This window comes from Crocodylus porosus, unplaced genomic scaffold (assembly GCF_001723895.1).
Source record: "Crocodylus porosus isolate Cpor-Errol unplaced genomic scaffold, CroPor_comp1, whole genome shotgun sequence".
Lineage (NCBI taxonomy): Eukaryota > Metazoa > Chordata > Crocodylia > Crocodylidae > Crocodylus > Crocodylus porosus.
Genome location: NW_017728909.1, coordinates 50,737,091 through 50,757,981, shown reverse-complemented (window position 1 = coordinate 50,757,981; position 20,891 = coordinate 50,737,091). Strand labels below are relative to the sequence as shown.

Genomic DNA, 20,891 nt, shown 5'->3' with positions numbered 1-20,891 from the left:
TATATTATATAAAAATAAAAGCTTTCTTCCCCTTGTATCCCATCTAAAGACTATAATACAGCAAATACTGCCAGTAACTCGGGTAAAAATGATAACTTCTTATTCAATAAGAAAAATACCTTATAGCACATAAGAAAAAGAAGTTCCTAAGGAGCTAATCCAAGCCCTTTGAAGTACATGAGAGAACTCGCATTGACTATTTGTAGACTTTGTATTAAGCCCTGAAAAATATTATTTTACACTATTTGCTATAATAGTGGCTTAGACTTCTATAAAATAAGTACTTGTCAGTCAGTCTTTTAGAAATGAACTGCTATCCATTGCTTGAGTGTATGTCTGCAGAGCACAATGCAGTGCTGTGTCAAAGATGCTCAGGATAACACTAAGCAAGCTCATTTGGTTATTGGAAGCATTATAGCTACATTAGCATTGCACTTTGCCCAAGCTTCTTAGTAGGGTTCATTAGTTCAAGCAGAGCCATATGCTGACATAGCCTTACTGCTTCTAGTACTCAAGCTAGCATGTTTAGAGCTATTCCAGGTACGTCTGCATAGCTTTGCATGGTATTATATAAATAGATATACCCCATATTTCACTGAAGATTACTGATATATATTGCTTTGAGAGTATGCATCACTTTTGAAAGAACATCTGTAGTTAGGCACTGTAGATAGGATTTTTCAAAAACACTCAGCTTTGATATGACTCTACTTCCTTCAAATCAGCATGAATTTTAGTTTAATTTCAATACAATCCGAGTAAAGCCAATGTTAAAAGCTTTTAAAAATTTCACCCCCAAAATTTCTACTAATAAAAGTTATCTATATAGATTATATATCTTGCTTGGCAAGGTTCATTTTTTTTTAAATTCATAAATGTTTATAAGTGTCAATTTCACCTCATACTCTCAGACCAACAAAAAACTATTTCCATCATTAATAATCAAAACAGGGGATGTAAGAAAAATTATGGCTGATGGAGTACATGATGACAGGGGGGAGCAGTCCTACAGAACTACTGACTGTATCTTGGACTGCAACTCCCAGAAAACCCAGGGTACTGGAAATAAAGGAAGAGCAAGTGACACAGTAGATGAGGGAGCTATGGCGGACTGGAGTCAAGGCTGATGGCAGCTCTGCTGCTTAGCTAATGGTAGTCCTACAGAAGTTACATTTGTCACAGTGGGTGGTTAAACTGCCTGACCTTGAAAATTTAAATCAATAAAAATCTAAATAAATGTTTAAAAATAAACATGGATAATTGTCACGGTTCTTTTTTTTAAAATCTAATTCTCCTAAGCCTAATTATGAATATTCTGTGTGTATGTGCAGGCACTCATGCACGCATACATACGTCCATGGAGTGTTGATTGCTTATTTTTCTTATCATTTGAGAGAGGCAGAGAGACATCTCAAGGTCTAGAAAGTCACCATATGGTGACTCTTTTCCTTTTTATCAAAGCTTAAAACATTTCTTTTGGGCAATATTTTTCAGTTCAGTGTTAACTTAATTGAATGCGACTTAACTGCTAAAGCCTTTGAGCTAATGGTAATCAAAGCAGTTTAGAAGTAATCTTTGGTTATCCAGTAAATAACTTTACTGTATTGGAACTTGAAATTAACATAGCTATCTTAAGAAACGACAGAAATTTTGTCTAGTTATTTGTATTGTAAAACTGCTTCTTTTCTGTACTTCTTTCTCTTTTCTATTTCTTCCAAAGTTTATTTTAAAAGTCTGTAGTTTGCGTGTGTGTGTGTGTGTGTGTGTGTGTAAAAACAATGTGTAAAGTATTTATCAGGAAAAATAAGCCTTGTTAAGTCTGTATATATATCAGGGTTTGGAAAAATCCACCCAAACATGATGAATAAACAGTTTGCCTGGGAGCACTATAAACTCTACAGAATTTCATCTTAAAAGATGTCCCTTGTTATGGCTGCAATGAGAAATTGCCTAATATGAACTGAAGCCAGAGATGCTTTACCACCATTCTCTCAAATATGTGCCATGGGTCCCTACATCCTACTTCCTGTACTGGAAGCAGGGTAGCCACATTCATGCTAATTAGCATCAATTCTGGGCTAGGCTGATTAGCCCTTCTATAATATTGCATGAATGTGGCTACACTGTTTGGTTCAGGGTATAATGTATGCTAAGCTAACCTCAAACAATCAGTGAAGATGCCCCAGCAGTCTAGGGAGAAATGTCATCATGTGTGTTTGTTTTTGAGTGGGAAGTTTGGTGTCTAATGAGCTTTCTAAGCTATATGTCCAAGTGGGTGAGAATGACATTAAGGATATGAAAGTTGTTATGTGGAAGGATAAGGCCGGGGAAGTTCTTGATGAGGTAAGTTGATCGGAGGTAGGGTGAGAAATTTTGGAATGACATGAGAGAAGAAATTGCAGACAGAAAATATAGTAGAAGAAGTAATGAATTTGATGTAGGAAGTGAGAGAGCTGAATGAATGAAGAAGGAAAAAAACCAAATAAAATACCAAAGACCATTCAGTAGATGGTGATTAATTAGAGGAAAGAAGAAAATAAAATCTAAAGCAACTGACAAAAAAGGTATTATAAAGAGAAAGGTAGTGAACAACACCTTAAAAAAATATAATAAAAAATGACAAGGTTAACATAACCAGGCAGGAGGCAAGACAGGGTGGTACCATAGGGTGCCTATACAGGCAGTCGTCAACTTAACAACGTTTCGCACTTAAAACATTTATAACTTGACACCCTGTTTCAACTTTTTGATGTCAGTTTTGACTTTACAATGCTTGATCTCATGCCATGCCATGCCATGCCAGCAAGCAGGTTCGCTGCACGCTGATCTCCCTGGAGAACATCTGTCCAAACTGCCTTGGACACTTTCTTTAAGAAAGTAGACAAGACTCCAGAAAAACCTGCACTCAAGACTCCTGAGAAAACTCCAGCCAAGAACCCTTCAAAAAATCCAAGCAAGAGCCTTTCAAAAAGTCCAGCAAAGTCACCTCAAAGAAGTCCTTCCAAAACATGATTGCTATTTACAATATAAATGCATTAATGTAGCTGTATTATTCATCTATAATTGATCGAGTACAAGATTCTGGGGTATTTATGGTAAAAATAGGATATCAGGCCTTGGTTCAGGAACCAATCCCCCATTTATAACATTGTTTCTTATGAGAAAATTCGTTCTGAGTTGCAATGTTTTGACTTAAGATGTGGTTTTCAGGAACCAATTGTGTCATAAATCCAAGGACTGCCTGTACATGCAAATCGAAGCTGCTCCAAGGCTCTGTAGTTACAGTGCATCAGAGTAGACTCGGCTGGAGCATGGTAATCACCACGCTGAAAAGTGGCGGTAGAGGGGTCACTTTAACTAAAGCTCTCAGAGCCACTCTAATTAAATCACCTCCCCCAACACCTGGACCACGTGTATAAATGCCCTTAGAGATTAACTCATTCAGAGAGGCATAAGCTTTCATAGGTGACAGCCTACTTTGTCAGATGCTGTGATCGGACTTGCAGAGAGCTGGGGTACTAAAAAAAAAAAAAAAAAAGAGAATTTAAATACAAAATGTAGAGCAAGTGGGAGGAGGGGAGCACTAGTGAGCAAGGTGAAGGTGAGTTGGAAAGATCAAAAGAGATTTTTTTTAAAAGCAGTCAAGAATTTCCACTGAATAGCATAGAGGGTATAAAAGCTAGTCCAGGCATTATAATTAAATGAAGCACTCAAACATTATGGAATTGCTTTATTTCTTACATTGCAGGTGATGCATCTTTGGAAGTGTAGTAGAGCAGTTATTTCTCACGCGGGGAGATTTGTATTTGCATTTATATAATTTCATCATGCTCCTAGCTTTCAATTTTTCCCTTTTCCTTCAGCTACATTAAAAGAACAAAATAGGAACTCCTACTCATCATCATCATCTGCCATTGATTTGCCTGGGTGTAGACTATCTGAATCTTTTCTTGGAAACCAGAAAAATTCTGGGTCTAGAAGCCCATCATCACCAGACTTTATCACTAGCACGCTATGCAAATTTGATGTGATCACAGCACCATCAGGGAGCACACATAATATGTCTCTTTTTTCATGGTCTCAAAGTCAGTGGATTCCTTTTACTGATGAACTTCTTCATATTAAGCACACAAGTGCAGGCCAGAAGAAGCCTCAGAGATTGCATTTTAAACCTGACAGTATCTGCATTGCTTCTCCTTCTTTGCTTGGGAATTCTTCCAACAGCTGTGCCTCTGAGGATCAAAGTGACCTTTACAATAATTTCACATGCCATGAAAAATTATTCATTGAAGAAACTGGCAATATTGCTGAAATTTCTTCTACGTCATCAGTACCACTGGACTATAGTTTAGTCCCTGCTTGTGTTCATATATATAAGGGTATGGCAAGCATGCATTGTGTATTGCTGTTTCCTAATAACTGACTCCAGAAAGCAGACTCTAAGTTGCCTTCTCTTCCTCATTATTGCTCACCTGACATAAAATTAATTCATCTTCTCATCTAAAATATACTAAATCTTACGATCATTTTAGTACTGCATCTCCCAAATCAGTCAGGATATATAAATAAGTATTCAACCCTGGTGGAGTTGATTTTTCTTGATCGTGTATAACTGCTTTTTAAAAAACACTGAATAAAATATTTTGTGGGATGTCAGAAGCAGTAAGCAATCACATTTCAGGAAAAAGAAAATTTCAGAATTGTAAAAATTGTGTTTTAAATGTCTTTTGTATAATCATTTTAGGACAAAAAGCTTAAAATCTATATTCATCTTTTTTATATTTAATACAGCTAATTTTGAAAGGGGGCTGTGACACAAGCCAATACTTGCTAAAAAGGTTCCATCTTTTCATTGGGTACCTGTGACTGCAGCAATCTCTGAGCCTGATGTTATGCTTCTAGTAAGCATGACAGTGAATTTAAAGGACGGATGGGTAACTTTAGTCTCTCCTTTGTTTACTTTTGGCATTGGTGTTACTAATTTAGATGGGATTATCAAATATGTATGTCATTGACTCTTCTTTCATCCCAAGGCAGTGATAAACCCGCCACTGACTTGAAAAAGACTAACTGCTTTTGAAAACCCCACTTTGAATATAACTTCTGAGTGACACTTTTTCTGCTTCAAGCATTGCTTTATTTAAAAGGCTTTTGGGGGAGAGAATGGGATACACTGCAGTGCCTTTCCATCATGTAATTGTGCATAAAGGCTTTTTTGTTTTGGTTTTTAAGCACAGTTTGGATCCGGCATACTCACTGGATGACTTCTAATGGCTATTCTCAACTGCAGTTATACTCAAAAAAAAAAAGTGGCTTGTAAAAATAGCATCTTCTTATTGAGGCTTTGTGCCACCCTGGCATGTATTCAAAATTCTAGGTGCTCATTTTGGAGGTGTTTTTTTTGTCCTGCTGAGTTGCATGCTTTCTTGCACAGCAATAGAATTATTTACTGAAGTCTAATAATTTATTTTCACTGTGCAAAACCCACTGAAATCAGTGGGGTTTTCAGATGGTCTAATTTGTAGATAATAGAACTGTAGAGCTGGCATCATGGGCTAAAAATGGCCTACGGTCTTATTACAGGGGAGAGATGCAAGAAGTAGAAGGCAGACTTCTACAGGGATGGAGGCTATATCTTTTTTATCCTCAAAACTGAGCATATTATACTTAGAATGATTAAGGAACAATAAGCATAGAAGCCTCATAATGCTGTTTTAGAATCACTTTTCAGAGTACCATGGAACTATAAGGCCTCGGTATTTTTTTTTTATTAATTATGAATTCCTGCAAAATATCATTTGATATTTACTAGAAACTTAACTCTTATGATTCCATTCAAATGAAATTACATTTATTTTCAGTGCATCAATTGTAATTTGCTTCAAATTATTTTCTTACAGCAAGACCAACAACTCCTCTTTCTGTAGGAACCATCGTACCACCTCCAAGGCCTGCTTCCAGACCAAAGCTGGCTACAGGGAAACTTAGTGGAATTAATGAAATAGTATGTATTGAATTTTAGTTTTTTGTTTAAATATATAATTTATTTCTCAATGTATCAGTCAACTGGAACTATATCATTTACAGGTTTCCCTTGCTTTATGCGGTTCTCTATGTGCGAATTCGCTCTTATGTGATCACCCTTTTTATACCAAAAATTCGTTATATGTGAGGTAAATTCACTCTTATGTGATCAGTGTGGTGGAAGCCTGCAGTCAACTGCTTTGTGCAGTGCATTGTGGGAGTGACGTGCACAAAAATATAGTCCCATGTGTGGATCTGTGCTCCTTGCTTATTGTCTGCAACACGTGTTTCTGTAGCTGCTGCCCCCATTATGGCTTTTAAGCATCCTGCTAGCTTATCCCCTACTCCTCTCTGCTGTTGTTGAGTACCAAAATTGTCTTGTAAAAGTGATAGAAATGGGTCTGGGGGTGAGTATAGTTGAGGTTTTGAAACGTATCCCTATTTGTTATGTTGTAAAGTGGGTTCCCTTTATGCGAATTCAAATTATATGCCATTTTCCAGGACCACATGTACAGCATAAAGCAAGGGAAACCTGTACTTAACCTATTATAGTTAAGTTAGTCTTGGTGTGAAAGGGAAGCTGTCTTATGATGTCACAGTGTAGGAGATATCAAATGGATAGTTGCTGGTTTTGTCCTTGAGACAGACAGAGGTTAGAGTAGATTTGTATTACTGCTTTGTCCTTGTGTCGTATGGAAAAAGAAACAGAAAGATGAATTGCCCTTACACATTGTCCAACATCATGCTTCTACTCTTCAGCTGTTTTTTTTATGGCTCCCATCTATAAATAAGTCATGAGACAAATACCATATTTATTCAAATACAAGACAAATATAAGATAGGGGATGTTCCCCTATCTTATATTTGCATACAAGGAAACCTCATTAACTACATTGCTTATCATTAAACTCCTGCCAAAAGCAGGATGTGCTTATGATGGAAACCAACTATAAAGCTGATTAAATGCAACCAACACTGAGCATAACTGTAAAACCACAAAGATAAGCTGTATTTACCTATCTGAATAAGATATATGGTAATGCCTATTGAGAACAGTCTCCTTCAGCATTCTTTATAGTCGTGGTGAGCCACTACATTATTTACATTTTTACTTCCTCTTCACTCCCACAGCTAAGCTGTGCCTTTCTTTCTCATTTTAAATAATTCTTGTTTCTTCACCAGCCTTAAATGTCTGACAAACATCACCAAACAGGGCCCCAAACAGTTCACCCAGAATCCTCTTGTCCCCTCTCTCGGGCTGTCTAATATGTCTAGTGTGGTCCCACCCCCCATGAGGCGAAGCTGGACCAGGTTGTCCTGAGTCTCAACGGCATATCAATTTTTTGAGGATTCCAAGGTTCATGATGAACGCCTGGTTCTACTCATGAGTGAGGGTTAATTAGCACATGAATTCTTTGTAGGCGGGGTTCTGGAGAGCGTACACATACTAAGCAATGCTGAGCTGTGAGGTCACCATGGCTGGAAATGCTGTTGACTCTGCTGGGGCGTAGCCCAGTGAACTACATAATAAATGTATGAGTCTTTTGGCTTTGAACTAATATCATGCATGGTATATATACATGGGTACAAAAGTGCTGCTTAAAAGTGTGTATATGGCGTACTTGTGCTAAAACTTACAGCAGCTTCAAACAAAGGTAAAATGCATCAGTTTTCAATTAACTAAGTCTATGGGTACTATATACAAAATGCTACAGGTATGTTTATTTCAAAGTCACTGTTTCATATTTGCCCCCCACTTCCATGTGCTCCAGGAGAGCATGGTCTGACAGTAAGAAGAGGGGAAGGGGCCAAAGGAGGAAGAAGTTGTGGGGCATTTTTCCCCATGCTGATTGTGGCATAAACCCCTATCGTATATTTGAGTAAACATGTTATTTAGTAATACAATTTTTTACGTAATCTGAATAGAGATTTTGGAAAGTTCAAAGATGCTCTTTGTTAGCTACTTCTCAGGTTAGGTCAAAAGATTCCAGAGTTTTTTATCACTGAATGGAGAAACTGATACAGACATTTAAACAAGTTTTTTCTCCCTTGTTTGTATTACTAATAATGTAGCTGAGTATTATTGAGATTTAATCCAATCCTTCCTTATTCAGCAGTCAAGAGTATATAACCACCCTTACATAGCATCAGTTAGTTTGCATCAGGTGTGCAAGTCAGTATACAAGGAATGTTGTACTATCTTAAATTCAGCCTTCCTTAGTTCACTTCAGCATCTTCATATAAAGCAACAAATGACTTTCTGAATGTGACCAACCTTCTGTTTCCTTTCTTTGTGGGCCTTAAAAGTAGCCAATCCTGGAAAGTATTCCTGTGCACAGGAACATTGGCTCAGATGGGAGAATCAAAGTTGGACTTCTGTGACACGTAGCTCAGCCTCATACAGGATTACTTCAGGCTGTACCATAACAAAGCAAAACCTCATGCTGACACATTAAAGATAGTATTAAGGAAAAATCTTGAATCATAAATCCTATTACACTGTGGAATTTCTTCCCAGGCAAAATGGTTAAAATTGTTTTTATAGAAAATTAGGGTGCATGAAGCACTAGATACGCAGAAAGGAATAATGATGCATTTGGTAGGGAATGAGTCAGGTGAAGAGATCTTTTCTAAATTTGTTGTTCATCCATTTAGTATCCCATACAGCTCTGTAATGATAACGTTATACTTAATGTTAAGCCTAGGCCATTCAGTCCACCATTGACTTCTAACTCCAGTCCACCACCTACCGCCCCTTTGGCACGTGCCGAGAGTGTGTCCTCAATATCTTCGTCTGCTTCACTAAGCGCAGCAAATACACCCACTGTTGGTAAGTAACTTATTTTAGTTAAAGTGATGTCCTCGCAGCCCTTAATATTTGTAACATTTTTCTTTTAGAAAAAATATAAACATCAATGCATCAGAGCTTAAATCAACCAGTCTATTATGAAACAACCTGGTTATTCCATATTAAGTTCGTCAGTTTTCTTGCAGCTTTCCTTGAATGATCTGGTTCACTGATCAGACCCCCCATCAGAACTACTGAGCTTAGTAGACCCTTAACAATGTAACAGATCCATCTGTGAACATTTTTAAAATTAAAATGCATGTTTGGTATGTACCATGTGTATTTATAACTCTACTTGATACTAAAATAGCTTTTGATTCAGTTGAGTTGGTCAAATGTAATTTTTTTAAATCATACGAAGAAACTGAGTTAAAAAAGGTTGTTTTTCCTTTAGCTACAGAATTATTTTAATGGAAATTGCTTTTAAGTGATTTATAATGATTTAAATATTCTCCTGGTTCATTTGCCACCCCATAATTACAACTTTCTGCAAAGAAAGGCAACAAGTACAATTGACTAGTGTCTGTCTTTTCTAAGTTGAATGAAGTCAGTGAATCAAATAGAAGCATAAATGGTGATAAGAAAATCAGGCTCTGATTTTGTCATCATTGCCAACTTAATGTTTCCCTAACCGAAAGGGATATTCCAAGTATCCCAAGTGATATTTTTTACTTAGGATACACTTTAAAGTTCAGTATTCTAAATTAAACCTAAATACAACAAACATTGTTCTGTGGGAGTTTGTAGAAGTAGTTGTACCTAATTACTGTATTTACTCAATTCCAAGATGAGGTTTTTGACCTCCAGTTGGCATGGGGAAAAAAAACCCCTCATCTTATCACATATAAGGAAATCTCACTAAATACATTGTCTACCATTAAACTGTTGCCAAAAGCCACTTATGCTCAGTAATGGAAACCAACTGTGAAGTTGATTAAATTCAGCCAAAACTGGGCATGACTGTAAAACCACATGGCCTACATTAGGCAAACATGCTGATGTAACCTACTACAAGGATAGGTCAGTGCAGCCCATCTTATGTATATCTTATATAATGATAGTGCCTATTAAAGGCACTCCCTTTCACCGCTGACTCTTTTTTTTCAAGTCAAACCATGAAATTGCATACCTAGAATCTCTGTTAGCTCCTATCTCAGCCTAATACAGATGATTTAGTCAGGCCCTGCCCTCCATGAGGTGAAACCATACCGGTTTCCCCTGGGCCACATCTGCACATAAATTTTGGAGCATCCCAGGACTTGTGACAAGAACACCTGGTTCTAGGCATGAGTGGGGGCTAATTAGCACATAAATCCTTTGTGAGTGGTATCTGGAATATACACACACTGAGCAGTGCTGAGCTGTGGGGTCACCACTGAGGGCGGAACCAAATAATCATATGTACCAAGCTGAGAGAGAACATGACAGAGGGATTCTGGGTCTGCAGTATTATGGCTCACCATGACTTGAAATGCTGTTGACTCTAGTGGAGCCCAGCCAACTGAACTACGTGGTAACTTACGAGTCTTTGACTTTGGACTGTACTTTTATGGCAGAGGAGATACCGTGATCAAGCAGGTGTTTTTCCAGGCTGAGTCCTGTCCATTATTGTGGGCAGACTGATCCTTGAAAGATTCCTCTGTGCAGGAGACTTGACTGCAGAATTTTGTGGTAATGGGGGATTGTGTTTGTACTTTCCTCTTGGCTTCCTCCTTAGTTTTTTTGGCTAGGAACAAATGAGACTAGGGGGCATCTGGACCCTAGGGTCTTCAGGCCCAGGGCTTCCGCATTGCTTGAAATGATTTGTTTTCTTGCAGTTCTTTAATTTAAATGTAATGGAGGATGAAACAATATTGCAAGAAAACAAAACATTTCAAGCAATAATGAAAGTGTTAACTTGAATTTTAAAGTATTTAAGCAGAATATATAACAATAAAAATCAATTAAAATGCAGTAACTTATAAAAGATAAACAAAATAAATGTAAATATGCCTAATAACTTTTCAGTTTTGACATAATTTCAATCAGCAACTACATAGTAGGTTTAAAGCAAAACTGCATCACGAGTTGTGTGTTGTACCAATATATTTTAAACTAATACAACCGTTTGTTTTTTGGTGGGGGTTTAAATTTTAAACTGAAGACCACTGGACTTATCTTCCCAATTGTGGCTCAGCCCTTTGCTATTTTTTTTATCTTGAACTTTTAAACTGATAGAACTTACAAAGCAGGTACTTTGACAGCATTTCTTTGTGTATATGTGAACTGCAAATAAGAACTCAGAAGTATCTGAATACTCAAAAAATCATGCTGTTACTTTTACAACCTGCTATTATTTGTTACCCTTCCACAAAACAATTTAGCCAAAATTAAAACTACCTCCATTGTTGCCCCTAATTGGAACTGAGCCCTTTTTCAGGTTTAGATTCAATAAGTCTTTCCTTCCTAGCTATCTCTGTCTCATAATTAATGCATTCTTTTATTTATATCTGATCTCTCCCTCCTTGTGTTGAACTTTTTGAGAGGGAATATTAATAATTTTAACCTCAGATAAGACCTCCAGGGTAGGAGTACCCATGTGACCTTAATTAACCTTTCTGAGGCCTCTCTCCTCCTATAATGCTATTCTGAGACTTCTGCTTTTCTGTTTCCTTAACCTAAAACATATATCTCAACAGGACCTAAATGTGAGAAATAATGTTGCCATGTATTGACAACTGCCAATCCTCTGGCACACATGTAAGAAGTCTAGTCAGATACCTGATTAATCCATTTGTGGCTGACAGTTGCAATTTGAGAATGACACAGCGTGTCGTAAGTTTCACAGATCCATATGTTGTCTGAGTTGGAGTCCAAGATTACAACACACTGCTTTCTTCTTTCTCGCCTTGCTTCTATCCTTTGGATCAAAGCTGCTTCATGCTGAACTGCACCCAGTGCCAGATGTTCCCTTCAGCCTGGGATTCTCCTCACTCCTTCCAGCTTTCTTCAGAACAATAAAAAGGCCTTATCTGTTGACAGTGCTGAAAGTGTTCATCAGATTGATGAAGGCTATGTACAGTGGTATTGTTTTTCTCTATAGTTCTCTTGCAGTTGCTTGACTGAAAATACCACATCAATGATGAAGTGTCCTAAAGGAAAACCTCATCGACTTTCAGGATAGATTCGTTCACCTAGAGTTTGCCACTTGGGCAACATGATGCGAGTGACAATTTTTCCAACGATGTTCAACCTTTGTAGTTGTCAGTGCTTTTATCCCCTTTGTTTTTGTATAATTGTACAAACTAAACTTCTTTGAAATCTATTTTCAAGAAGGGTCCTTGACATCAAAAATAGACTGAGCCTCTGAAACATGAGTAGGTGCCCTGAGATAAAAGTTCCTGAACCTCTTCCCAATGTACAATAGTGAGGCTGTCTTGTGGGCTAGCTCCTCAGAGCAGAATAATGCCCCTCCCCCTCAGCAAGTTTCTTTTTCAATGCATCTTGATTTTAATATATGCTTGGCATGTATTCAGAATCCATCCTAATACTCCCACATATACTGAAATTCAATACCCCATGTGCATGTGCAACTCATTTCTTCCCGAGCATACTAAAACTATTTACTCCATCTCTGCAACTGATTCCCTCAGTGAGGAAGATTCATTTATTGTAAAAGGCTCCGTCTCCTTTGTGATGAATATGCCTTATATGAGAGACAAAGGAGGCTTAATGATTACAGAAGAGGAGAACAGTAAAACATTTTCTGCTGTACTCTTGCCCTAGTAACAAAGGGTAAAGCTGAGGATGTGGATGCACATACATTTGGAGCAGTTTCAGAAGGGGAACATTTGAAAACAGCAACAGCTTTTACTTTCTAACTGGATATAGTGGCTGAGAATACAAAGGTAACAACAACACTCCGACTTCACTGCTTCATCTGGTGTTAAAGTTGGAGCAGTTTAACTATATTTTCCCTTTTTGAAAAGGCTCCAAATGTATTTTGTCCACACTCTTAAAGTATTATGGATGTTACTCTTTCAGTAATTGGATACTTATTTTCCTGTGATAAAGGTGTAAGCGCCCTTCAATCCCTGGCCATCATGTGAATGGCCAAAATTGTGTCACTTGGCCAAGCCAGCATACTTAACTCTACGAGGTCCAAGTTGATTGTGGGAAGGGGAGTGGAGTATGGTGCATATAAATGCTTTGCACAAGCTTGAAGCTGGCTGAAGACCTTGCTAAATATTTTCTATATAAAATTAATTACTTTCTTGTGAAGCATTGCATATTCCTTTGTCACTCTGAGACATACCTAGATTCCTTGCCAGATAGACATGAAAATCTCAGCATAAAGATTTCTCTGATAGTCACAAGTGAAAAGTGGTTTAATGCTTGATACTGGCGGAGAATTGGTTAAAGTTGTTCAATTCTTAATTTGTGTAAAAAAGACTGCTTGCAAAATTTATACACACTAGAACTGGATTCAGAGAAGGCCATGGCAGCCCTTTTATCAGACATTTTGTTCATATTGTAAGCATATTGTAAGTTTGTTTTATATGTACAGCCTTATGTCAGATTTCCTTTGTGATCTGTTGACTTCAGTTGCATCACTGGCCCTTTTAGCGCAATGTTCCCATTTATCTTGTATTGTGCAATACATACTACCTGTTGTCTGTCCACGTAAGTGTCATACTGACATGTTCTCAGGCTGCTGACTTGTTGTTTAATGCTTTAATTGTAGTGTATTCTGACTTTAAATGTTTTTCCTCTATAGAGTGAAAGAATAGACTTCACTGTGAAATTGGTGTTTGTCACCTGCTATGAAAATGACAGATGTAGCCAACCATTTTAAAACTCAGCTTGAAAATTAAGTCAATAAACTGTATGTATTCTAGGTGTTTCACGTGGTCCCAGCCCTGTCAGCCTTGGAAACCAGGACACCTTGCCTGTTGCAGTAGCCCTTACTGAATCTGTTAACGCCTACTTTAAAGGAGCAGATCCCACAAAGTTAGTTAACTGTTGTAAATGTAATGAGTTATATTAAGAAAGCAAATTGATTATTTTTATTTTTTCCCCTCTTCTTTCTTTCGGGAGGTGGTGGGGTGGTGGTAAACTTTTGAAAATAGGGTATATTTGTAGAAACGTACAAGTCATTGCCTGGGTACAGTTCAAGTAGGTTCTGTATGTAAATTCTCCCAAACAGCTCTAAGCACCTTGTTCTCTGTGGTGGCAAGCATAACTGAAGTAAGACTTCTGTATGTTTAGTCCATCAAAACCTCATCCAATTTTAAAATTGTGTTCCAAGAGGTAAAAGGAAGTAATGCATGAAGTCATGGTGTCTCCTTACCCTCATTTTAAATTAATTTGTATTTTAGCCTTTTTGATTTAAAATTCAGAAATGTGATCTAAGAAAAAAAAATACAAAAACATTGCTGTTCTCTCCTTTTTTGTTCTAGGTGTATTGTGAAGATCACTGGTGATATGACTGTGTCATTCCCAAGTGGGATTATTAAAGTATTCACTAGCAACCCATCTCCAGCTGTACTCTGCTTCAGGGTAAAAAACACAAGCAAACTAGAACATATTCAACCAAATGCACAACTTGTATACAGGTTTTGTATTTTTTTTTTATCTAATAGTAATCGTGATGATAAAATGTGAAACGTTGCATTCCTTTTTAAAATTCTTTATTGCCCTGTTCGTCTGTTTCAGGGGTAAGAAATTATTTGGACCCAAGGGCCCCACAGGCTGTTTTGGTGAGCTGTCATGGGCCAGATCAGCACCCTTTCTCCCAAACCCTCCCAGTACATGTGCATGCAGAACAATGCATCAGAACTCCCTATGTGGGATGGGGCCCCAGACAACAGCATTCAGGAGCAGGGCAGGCAGGTGAAGCCGGGATCCTGGCTTCATGCCCCCATGATGGGCATGGGTTCTGTAGCCAGGGTTGTGCAAGGAGTGGACCTCAGCTCTGCCTTGCATTATCACTGCCCCACAATCCTGGCTCCAAACCTGAATGCAGCTCCCTGCCTGCCCATGCACCCTGCCCACATAGTTGCCTGGAGCTGCATATGGGGCCAGGCCAAGATATTGGAGTCATGGCAGTGGGCTGAGGCAGAGCTGGAAGCAACTGCTGGGTCTTGCCGGGGGCCCACAGCGTCCACAAGGAGGAGAAGAGGCCTGTGAGCAATATGGAGGAGGCTCGGGAGGCCGAGGTGGACAGGCAGGGGCAAGGGACAGCCACATTTCACCACTGAGCCTGCCAAGTGGGGGAAGACTTAACCTCCCTACCCCTTCCCCTTGCCCATCCCCTCCCGCAGCCTGCAGGTCAGGGAGGGAGGAGGTGGGCCCTGAGGCTACCAGGCACTGGGAAGCAGCGGCCAGGGCTAGGGGAAGCGGGAGGTGCTGAGGCAGTCCGGTCCTATGTCAGCCCACATCTCAGCCTGGGATGTTGATGCAGGATGCCTGCTGGCTCAGTGTGGAGTGCAGTGGCATGGAGCAGAACAGTGTGGGGACAATGGCAGAGGCAGTAGTCACAATGAGGGCACTGCATCCTAGGCCAGCCCCAGATGCAGCTCCTGCCCAGCTGTGTGCCTTGCCCATGTGGTTCCTAGCCAGTTTCCATGGAAACCAGCCCCTACAGCACCCTCACTGCTGTGTCCCTCCTGCCACTCGGCTCCACACTGCTATGCCCCATACCAAGCTGGTATGCCCCTGACCTCACTGTCAGCAGTGTAGAGATTATACTCAGTGGAAATTGTATATTGGGAATATAATAACTAAAATCCAAAAGCTGGCTTAAGAATATAGTTGTATGAACTTTTGGATGTTTCTTTACACAGATTTTATAGTTTAATGTTTTTATAAGGACTTTGAAAAATTAAAAGTAGTATTTTCTATATGCATTGTATGAATAGCATACCTGGTTATAAATGCCATCAATAACATTTAAAAGTAAAAAAAATAAACAGTTTTGCTCTTGTAGAGCATATTGTGGGAGCTATCTGTTTTACCCAACTTTTGTGGACAGGAAAGAGTTTGGTTGGGAGGTGGCAAGTTGAGGTTGCTGGTTTAGTTTGCTTGTTTAAGTTGCAACAAAGGCATCTATACTAATAGAGGTCCATTTTTGTATATTTTATTGTCCGTCACTATCTCTTCTAGCATGTCTGAGATTTTGCATCAGAAGTATTACCATTGAATTTATTTTTGCATTCTATGTACCAGATACTACCACTTGGGTATCACAAGTATACGTATGGGTGTTGCAGATGAGTTCTGCACCTTGCTATGGTGGTGACAAACATTTGCCATACCCTAAGAGCTTTGTGAGGCATCCAGTCTCCCCCATTGTGCTGTTCCTTTTAAAGACTATAGTATGGTTCCCACAGCTTGGCTGGACAGTTTGTGTTAGGGCCAGAGGAAAGCTAAGTCAAGACTTTTTTCTCAGAAGGTCTTCCCAAAAGGCACAACTTTGCATCCCTGTGTGTAGGTGCTGTGGTTGCAGATATGTTTTATGTAGGCCAGGGAAGGGAATGAAGGTTTTTGCTGCCTCCCCACACTATGCAGTAGCAGGAAATACAGGCTACAACATAGTTCTTTGAGATTTTACAAAGACTATAGTTTTGTTGTTCTTAAAGCTATGAAAGGCACTTGCTAATGCCAAGTCCAGTAAAACTTTTGAAAGTTAAAATAAACTGGTCTTGAAGAAAATATTCCTGAGAAGGAAAACCATTTCTTTTGTGCTCCAGTAATTCAAAACTTGAAGCATTTGTGCACATACCTATCTTACATACACGTTCCAGGACAAAAGTTGTGTTTCAATGGAATTATGTTTGAGAGTATACATCTTTAAAAGCAAAAACATTTACAGTACTGTGATTATCTGAAAAAAAAAAAAAAAGTTTTATAAACCCAGAAAGTTTAGAGTAGAAAGTTATACCTTAAAGGTTGCATTTAAAAGAAATCCAAGTATATTGAGATATGAAAAAATAGTTACAGCTTCCCAATGACCTTGACTCAGCCATGTAGCAATCCTATGTTGTAACAAAAGGTTTGTGATTAAAGCATTTTTGTGTTCATAAGTAAATTATTTTAGACATTTTAGCATAGCCCTTTTCTCCTCACGGTGTCACTATAGAGCAGGCTGTTTTATATTAAAAACAAATTCCATTGAAAGCAGAGTCCCAGCTGCAGCCTTAAATATGATGGTGCTGGCCCTCTACTGTAATCCAGAAGAGAGAACTTTCATCGACTACTACAAATATTTAGTTTGCCTACATATTTCAGAAGTGCAAGTATGTTTTATTTTGGAATATTAGCACTTATTCTTGTATTCAGAAGCCTGTTAAAAATAAAGAAGAGGGTCCAGTTTTAAATGAAGACATACAAAATAAGAAAATTTTAATTCTGTATTTCTGATTCCTGCCTTCATTTTTACATGTAGTGATCAATCACAAAGCGACTCCAGTACAAAAGATTTTTGGATGAACATGCAAGCTATAACTCTCTACCTCAAGAAGTTATCCGAGCAGAATCCATCTGCTTCCTATTATAATGTGGATGTTTTAAAATATCAGGTACATCTTTTTATTTTTTGGAGGATTTTTAGAAGAACTTTTGTTGATTTCAATTTTACAGACTGCCTGAGCTAGTTTTACTTGCTCATGTAAAGGTAGATCATCATGGTCTTTCTGAATGCATCAGAATGTATGCTTACTGTAGGGGTTGACCTGCTGAATGCGGGCCCATCGTATTTTCTCCCTCTTGTCTGGCGTAAGGACTTTGGTTTGCTTCTGCTTACTCCAAACTTAATACTTGCACAGGGTTCCATCATTGTTCCCTTTCCCCTCTGTGGGCCTTCACAACAAGGCCTTACAGAGAGCTTGATTGTATTTCTTTTGGTCTGAAACAAGATAATGTCGCATCTGATCAATTCCAAAATGTTAAGAATTGTTCTTAGCATCAGTAGGCAAACCCCTATGGATTCTAGTAAAAATGGGAAAAATCAAAAAGTCTGTCAGTGACACTTGGAGCCCTTGCCATCGACTCAGCAGCTTCAATCACTCCTGTAACACTTTTTAGATCCAGATTTTAATGCATCATAAAAAAACATTCCTATGTGGTCTCAGCTGTGCCCATCTTCCCAGTACAGTTCAATATCTTGAAAAAAATGATTCCGGGTGGGAAGAATACAGTGCAAAGACAGTCCCCAGCATGGGGAAGAATGGGTAGGATGAGAATAGGGGACCCTGATTTTGGAGGGTCTGTGGACTCCTATAAAACCCTTGGAATGGGAGGGCACATAGTGCTAGACAGGTGCAAGAATACAAGATTCTGGTATGGAAAAAAGAACCCTAGAGAAAGGAAGGAATTAAGAGAATTCAACCCCCCTGGCTTGAATATTAGGATTAGAGGGTAGGACTGCAGGGAGTCCCTGAATTAGAGGCAGATTGACTGGTATGTGTTTGGAGTCCAAGGCTCCTGGCACACATTGTGCTTATGGGCTAGGGACAGAAATTACACACAAACCAGGATAAGTGACCAGAAACAAGTTCAAATCTGTAACACAACAGAAGCTCAGTATACATAAACTACTTTCACAGTGTCCAAAACCACTTTAATTTAAACCTGGATGGATGTAGCTATCATACTTGGCTGATTTAGGTTAAATCAGTTTATTGAACTTCTATTCCAGATCCCCTCCAGATTCAAGTCGGTTTGCAGTGCCCCAACATCCCAGGATGCTTTGTACCTCCCCTGCAAATCCCACGTCCTGGGGTGGGTGGGCTAGCCTTGACCCAAGCTCTCCAGTCCAGACAAGCATGGAGGCATGCTCTAGAGCACCCCCTCCTCCCCAGCTTCTGGCCTGGGCCACTGCAAGCATATGGCTGCACTTCTGGAATCAAAAGCAAATCTCTGTTCATTTGCTTATTGGTTCAATCTATACTGTTCAGACTAACCAGTGAAGATTGAATTGATTGGGCTTTTTGATGTCTGTACTTAGCCATGGTGTGATTAATGTATAAATGGTAGCAGTGATGCACATTCAGCTGATCTGTGGTGCCTTGAAGTGGCAAGTCAGCCACAAAGATACTCAACAAAATGTGTGGATCATTTTTGTTGCTCATTTAGATGATGCAGTAAACTGAACGTGTATCATTTTCCCCCAACCCAGTGCTGATAATCAGCTGATTATTGGCTTCAGATGGGTCAGCATTAGGACTAGGACAGCTCTGGTTCTAATACCAAAACTGGGTTCTCCTCAGTAGGAATCTGGCAACCCCCACAGCCAGCAGCCTTTTCTGTCCCCTGTGGGGGCTGCAGGGCAAGGCATTTTAAGGTGTTGGGGTGTGGGGAGATGGCCTGCAAGTATGGGTTTTAGATATTCCAGGGCTCTGGCTCCTGTAGGGCGTTGGCAATGAATTTATAACCCAGATATCTTGTTCTCCATTCAATACCAGGCAAATTTTATTGATGCACAATGATAGCAAATGAGAATAATGCAGGCAAGATGGGCAAAATAAGCTCCCTCTCTAATTCTGTATCTACCAGTCCTAGGGCTGTCACAGAGTGCATCTGGCCAGTATGCAAACTTCACCCTCTGGTTCTTTCTTGAATGTCAGATGTCAGAAGCGTGGAGGTCAAGGGCTGAGGCCCACCCCCATGAGATAGATGGAGATGGGTTGGTGGTGTGCCCTCTGTCCATGGTGGTCTCAGGGTCCCCCTTCAGGGACCCGTTGCTGCTCTGAAATTCCTCCTATACTTTCTCCCCTCTGACTCCTCATTCATGGTTACCATTGATTGTTTTTCCTGTGGTTGTCATACTGCCCATGTTCTATTCTGTCAGCATATTCTTTTGATTCCCAAACCCATCACATGCATACATCTTTATTTGGTTATTTACTAGTGGCTTAATTTGGTCTGTTCACTAAAACTGGAAATCCCAGAGGCTCTGCAGCTAGTCACTGTAACCTGGCCACCCCAGCAGAGTCCCATATCCCTGTTATGAAACAGTATGGTACGTCTTCAGTTTCCCAGCTTGTGTCTGCTGGCTTCAGACAGTGGGCCTTGAAGGAAACTTTGTCACAAACAGGCTTTTAGAAACCAATAAACCCTTGCCATTCCCTTAGACCGTTATTCTAATGCATATCTACTTTACCTACAAGCCAGTTCCCAAAAGCAAATGTCTAAATAACATTTTCTAGCCATCAGGGATCCTCTTGAACCAGACTGGGGCTGCCCAGGACCAATCAGTTGATTGTCATTCCCAGCCCTAGATGTCAAACTGCACCTGGAGCTGTTCCAGAGCTGCCAAGGGCTGGGCTTACAACCAGCTGATTGTCAGTCCCTCATGCATCCTTTCAGGCACTCAGCTTTCAATTTGCTGGTGCAGGTGAGCTTGGGATCACAATCTTGGGCTCCCCCAATACTGAAAAATAAAAAAGATACAATTGGGATTTGATCCCTGATCCCAAAATAGCACCTGCTGCCATGCACATCCCTTTTCACCATTAAATGAACATGTCAGGGGCTTAAGGAATGAAGGGGTCCAGAGAGCTGCTCATGAGTGCAGGGAACTCAGCTAAACAAGCAGTAACATGCAACCCTCTAGTGATTGGAAAATATTGCTTCTAAACTTATGCTGAATACCTGTGCTGTGATTGCTAATTATCCTTTGCTATCTGCTGCTTAGTTGGTTAGCTCAGGATGTCACATGGTTTGTAAGGGTAAAATGGGACCTCTCCAGGCACCTTTCTTCAAATATACAGTGCAAAAGATGACATTAAATTGACCCCAGTATTTTGTCCTGGAAAAGACAAAGAAGGAGATTTGAGCACTGTGGGAAGTAACTATTGAAAACAAATGAACAAAAGACTGAGTTAACATTAGCAAAAGACAACCAGAGAAATTATAAAATAAAATGAAGCCTTGCTTCAGTCATGTTTCCAAGTAACCCAACAATGCTGCCTTTAGGTATAAAGCAATATATATCAGTTTAGTGCAATTAAGTGAGGCTTTCTGAATTCACTGGGGGGGG

The 20,891-nt window shown here is 39.4% G+C and overlaps 1 protein-coding gene across 2 annotated transcripts in view; it reads left to right on the top strand.

Moving 5' to 3' along the window:
* FCHO2 (FCH domain only 2) overlaps positions 1-20,891 on the top strand; it is a 126,402-nt gene that overhangs the window by 97,848 nt on the left and 7,663 nt on the right. For both annotated transcript variants that reach the window (XM_019532269.1, XM_019532268.1), the window contains 5 exons: positions 5,901-6,004; positions 8,725-8,854; positions 13,750-13,861; positions 14,311-14,466; positions 17,298-17,430. In XM_019532269.1, coding sequence (XP_019387814.1) covers positions 5,901-6,004; positions 8,725-8,854; positions 13,750-13,861; positions 14,311-14,466; positions 17,298-17,430 — 635 coding nt within the window. The remainder of the gene's footprint in view (positions 1-5,900; positions 6,005-8,724; positions 8,855-13,749; positions 13,862-14,310; positions 14,467-17,297; positions 17,431-20,891) is intronic.